Here is a 4,775-nt window from a genome sequence, read left to right as displayed (position 1 = left end):
GTAGGCAGCTGCCAATATTCAGAGGCTTGATCCTGGGGCATACACCGGCGTTGAATCACAACAGAGAGAGCGGCCATTACCAATTCTGGCAGGACTACTCGAGTCCGCAAACCCGCTCTTCAAATACACCCTATTCCGGAGCCGCTTCCTGATAGCTAGACATGTGTTCAACTGTACCCGGAAGGGGGCGGTGGCGTACGACAACTACTCGGGTGCAAGGAGGATGCCCTGGGAAAGAGTGGTTTCTCCTCTTATGAGAAATACACTTCAGTTATTCGGATGCTTGCATATGGAGTACCCAGTGATCTCATTGATGAGTATGTCCGAATGAGCGAGTCCATATACCTAGACTCCATGTACAAGTTCTACAAGGTTGTGGTGGCAGTGCTTGGCCCGGAGTACTTGAGAGAGCCAGATGCTGCAGATACAATCCAGTTGTTGGCAACCAATGCCAGTAGGGGCTTTCCAGGCAAACCATCAAAGGGGTAGGACGGGGGACAAGCGCGCGCAGCCGGACATCGATGTGATCGTGGTGCTCGATGGTAAACCGTCTGCGCGGGAGAACGGTGTCGTTACAGTGGGCCTTGAGGGTAGCAGCAATGGAGGGTGTGGCCCTTCTGAAGACGACGACATTTGCGCCTTTTCCAAAGGTGCCAACAACAAAGGTGCACACGAGCCAATGTTCATATACACAAATCAAAACAAATACTAATAAACAAGCTAGCCCAATGTGCGGAGCCAACATGGCACCAAAACTAGCCAGCCAAAAGTACAGAGCCAACATGGCAACGCATTGGAACGCTCACAAGAGGCCCACAATGGTAGGCCCTAACAACTACTACATATTCTTGGTCGCGATGGATATTATTAGCCGTCAATGGAATCACATATATTTGTATATTCTTACTAAAAGAATGTATTATACCGGGCGTACGTACAGACTCGGCCGTGGTTATTGTTGTGGTCTGATTCGTTCAACGGTAAGGGTTTCATTTTTGGTGAGCCACCTTGGAGGTCCGTAAAGCTGCATATCAGGGATGGAGCACCGTCGAGCTTGGGTGAGGAGGTGATTCGTCATTCTTTTCTTCGGTGGCTGCTGCGGTGGTGCCGGAGGCAGGTGACGGACGTTGGTATCAAGCTCAGAGATGTTCTGCTATCTTTTCAGTTTTGTCATGTCGGTCTTTACGTGACTTGTACTTTGTTCTTTATGATATGAATGAGACACGTATTATCATGTAAAAAAAAAGTAAATGTAGCGTACGTAGGACGATGTGTGTACTGTGCGATGCGTACGTATGAGTTACTGTTCCTTGTAGTCCTTGTTATTGTATGGGGCGAAAAGCTCGGCGATCCAGTTGGCCTTGCGGAGCGTGGCGGAGCCCAGGTCGGCGCACATGCCGTCGCTGTCGTGGATGCTGTAGGTGGAGATGCAGTGGCGGCGGTAGAACCGCTCGGTGCGGCGCATGGCGTCGGCCTCGCCGGCGACGTGCCCCATCATGGCCTTCACGTTCGGCAGCTCGAACCGCCCCTCCAGCAGCCCCGACAGCCACCGGCACCGCAGCTCCGACGTGTGCAGGTTGGACACGCTCTCCACAAACTCGACGAACGCCATGTTGGGAATCAGCGGGTGGATCGTGCCACTGCCAAAATAAATTGCAGGTCAGCGTCGATCGATTCATAATTTCATATATGTTGGAGGCTTGGAGCAAAAGACAAACGCAACATGTACACGTACCGGTAGAGCGGCATCATGGAAGACTTGCCGACGACGAGGTCACGGAAGGGCTTTGGCAGGACCTCGCGGAGCTTGTACTTGCCCTCGAAGCCGGTGGCCAGGAAGACGAGGTCGGCCTCCACCTTGGTGCCGTCGTCGAGGACCACGCCGTTCTCGGAGAAGCACCAGCCGGCGGAGGCCCTCTGGAAGCGGACGAGGCCGCGGTCCGCCATGTCGAAGAAGCCCTCTGGGAGGATGGCCATCTGGCAGCTGGCGTAGTCCTCGACGAAGGGGTGATCTGGCGTCAGACCGTACTTGCCCAGCGGCAGCTTCCATGACAGGTACGACTCGATGAACTTCGACACCCCCGCCCTCTGCACCACCAAAATCCAAAACACACCACGTTGCTGTCAGATTGTGATATGCATGCATGGTCTTGAGCATGCACTCGTGCATATGTTAATACGGTCATACTCCGCACTTCCCTACATACGTGCATGTGTATCATGTACAAGTTTCACGCTGTGAGATGAATTCTGACGTACACATACCAGTGGGCTCATGAGGCGGCAGAGGAGGGATCGGAAGAACCCTTGGTTGGGCCGCTCGTAGAAGAGTTGAGACAAGCGTGTGGAGTAGAACATGGAGAATGGCAAGCCCCAGATGGAGTACGATGGCACCACCCAGTGCAGGGTCCGTACCAGCATCGTGCACGGCTGCCCTCCCTTGACTGCAAACAAACAAGCAAACGCGACCGGTAAATCGGTCGATCCATATCAAACGGCTCTTGTTTCCGCGACAGATTGTCAACCCTTCCATATGCTTCTATTGCCAATTTAGGAGTATATAAAAGTATACTACCAGAAACAACTACTCCGTAATATGAATAGGAGGGAGTATTATGTTTTAAGGAAGCTAACTGCCAGTCATGCATGCGAACAATTAGTTTGGAAGGTTCGGTTGGAACGGCAGATAATCTTTGTTGCAAATCTGCAACTACTGGTCAAACATGCAAACACTTTGGTACATATATATAAATTGCTCATGCGGTAAAAGTCAAGGCGGTATGCGTACTGATTGCGTCTAGTGTACTTTGAACTTGTAAATGCAAGAGACCTACCTAGGCATCCACTGTCTAGTCTAGGCTAGCTAAACTATCTAGGCTAGAATTATACTACTAGATGCATGATGAAGTGTGCGAGGGGTCAAGACAAGAGTGACCTTTTCTGGACCATAGTATCCGACTCTCCCAAATCGCCAAGGCACATGTCACCAAATATGGTATGCATTATTTAGACATCCACTTCATCGAATGATGGAACGCTTCCACAATATTTATTAGTATCCGATTTTGTTTTGTTCAGCTCTGTGTGAACAAGCTTAGCATGTTCTTTTTGCTAGTCGGATACACGCGTTTACACGAGTACGATAGCTTATCTGCCATCTGCTAGTTTCATGCGTGGTTTCATGTTGAATTTTGTCCATGTTTTAGGAGAATTTTTCTTCAAACCATGTTAAGTCTTTCCTATGCTTAGCTAGGAGTATGGTTTTACGCACCTTGGTTTGCCTGGGCACATTCGTTGGCTAGATCGATAGCGCTCTTCTTGTACCCAACCACCACGACCTTCTTTCCTCTCATCAGCTCAACGGTCTCCTCCTCGCTCAGCTTGCAGTAGTCCAGCGAGTGCATCACCGTCCCCTTGAACACCTCCGGCCCCTTCCCCGGCGGGAACACCGGCATCCGCGGCACGTCGCCGTACTTACCCGTGCACATCACCACGAACTCAAACTTGTAATACTGCACATTCCCGTGGCAAAATATGCGCGTGAGATCAATTGAATTGATCTGAACTGGTGCTAAGTAGTATCTCGAAACAAGCATGCAAGACATGTCAAAGTATATATGGTACCTGAACGGTGTTGGAGTCGCCGGTGATGATGCCGACCTCCCACATGGGCTTGCCCCGGAGCGGATCCTTGCCGGTGCCGCTCCACAGCTCGGTGAACCCGGCCTCGGCACCGCCGAGGAACTTGATGTCCACCACCTTGGAGCCGAACGAGATGTAGCGCCAGAGGTCGAACTCGTCGGCGTAGCCCTCGAGGTAGTCGACGATCTCGGTGTGGGTCGGGAAGGAAGGGTCGTCGCGGTTCTTCCAGGAGTAGTCGGAGAACTCGTAGTCCGGGCGGGGCGTCTGCAGCCGCGTGGTGCGGTAGACGCAGTGCTTCCACACCCCACCGACGGACGGCGTCGCCTCGAACACGACGGGGTCGTAAGCCGCCATCTGCTTCGCCGCGGCCAGGCCGCTGATCCCGCCGCCGATGATGGCCACAAGGGACACCGGAGGCACGGCCTCCCTCGTGGCCCGTGCCCCTTGTCCTTGCGCCATGGCCATCGTCTACCCAAGGTGTTGGATGGAACTGGATGTGTGTGTGTGGTGATCGAGGTGATCGATGGATGTGTGCGCACTGTGGGTGCTACTTGCGGGCGTAGGAGGCTGCGAGAGAGAGCTGCTTCTTGCACGCGAAGGAGGCTTCGAGGGAGCTGGAGGAGATGTTGAGCTAGAGCTTTGTGTGTGTTGTGTCGACAAGGGCGAGGCCTGGTGTATTTATAGGGCCAGGGATGCTAGCATGGGGCTGTTGAGCATGTGAGCTTTCCACTGCGTCTCTTAGAAACCGTACGGAAACGTAGAGAAAGAAGAAATGCATGCAGACGCACACCAATGCCTTGAGAGAAAAACGATGCACACACCGTCTACCACCCACCTAGAAAGAAAATGACCCGTATAAAATTCACAAATTTGCAGGCGCACGCACCTGCCAAGCCGAGCCTAGCCGCTCGTGAAATAGTTGAATCTGCACGAGGACACAATAAATTTTAAGTTTCGGTTGTTGAAACTTATGAGTTTTTATCTAAAACTTGCAATTTTCTCACTCGCTTTTACCAAGTTTCATAATAAATTTTTAATATGATTTTTTGTCAGTTGTATGAAAAAAATCGGGAATTTGTTGTTTGTGCACACTGCGTTTTAATAGTTGAAACTTAACATTTATTTTTAAAATT

The 4,775-nt window shown here is 51.4% G+C and overlaps 1 protein-coding gene across 1 annotated transcript; it reads right to left on the bottom strand.

Annotated features, from left to right (window-relative positions):
• Positions 1-1,250: 1,250 nt before the first annotated feature.
• Positions 1,251-4,101, bottom strand: LOC119293965 (probable flavin-containing monooxygenase 1). Its single transcript, XM_037572271.1, has 5 exons — positions 3,625-4,101; positions 3,272-3,512; positions 2,266-2,444; positions 1,736-2,088; positions 1,251-1,640 (listed from the first exon to the last, which is right to left on the bottom strand). Exons 1-5 carry the CDS (start codon positions 4,099-4,101, stop codon positions 1,301-1,303), a joined length of 1,590 nt encoding a protein of 529 aa, XP_037428168.1. The 3' UTR covers positions 1,251-1,300.
• Positions 4,102-4,775: the final 674 nt, after the last annotated feature.

The sequence above is a fragment of the Triticum dicoccoides genome, chromosome 4B (genome assembly GCF_002162155.2).
Source record: "Triticum dicoccoides isolate Atlit2015 ecotype Zavitan chromosome 4B, WEW_v2.0, whole genome shotgun sequence".
NCBI lineage: Eukaryota > Viridiplantae > Streptophyta > Magnoliopsida > Poales > Poaceae > Triticum > Triticum dicoccoides.
This window is presented reverse-complemented; position numbering and strand designations above follow the sequence as displayed.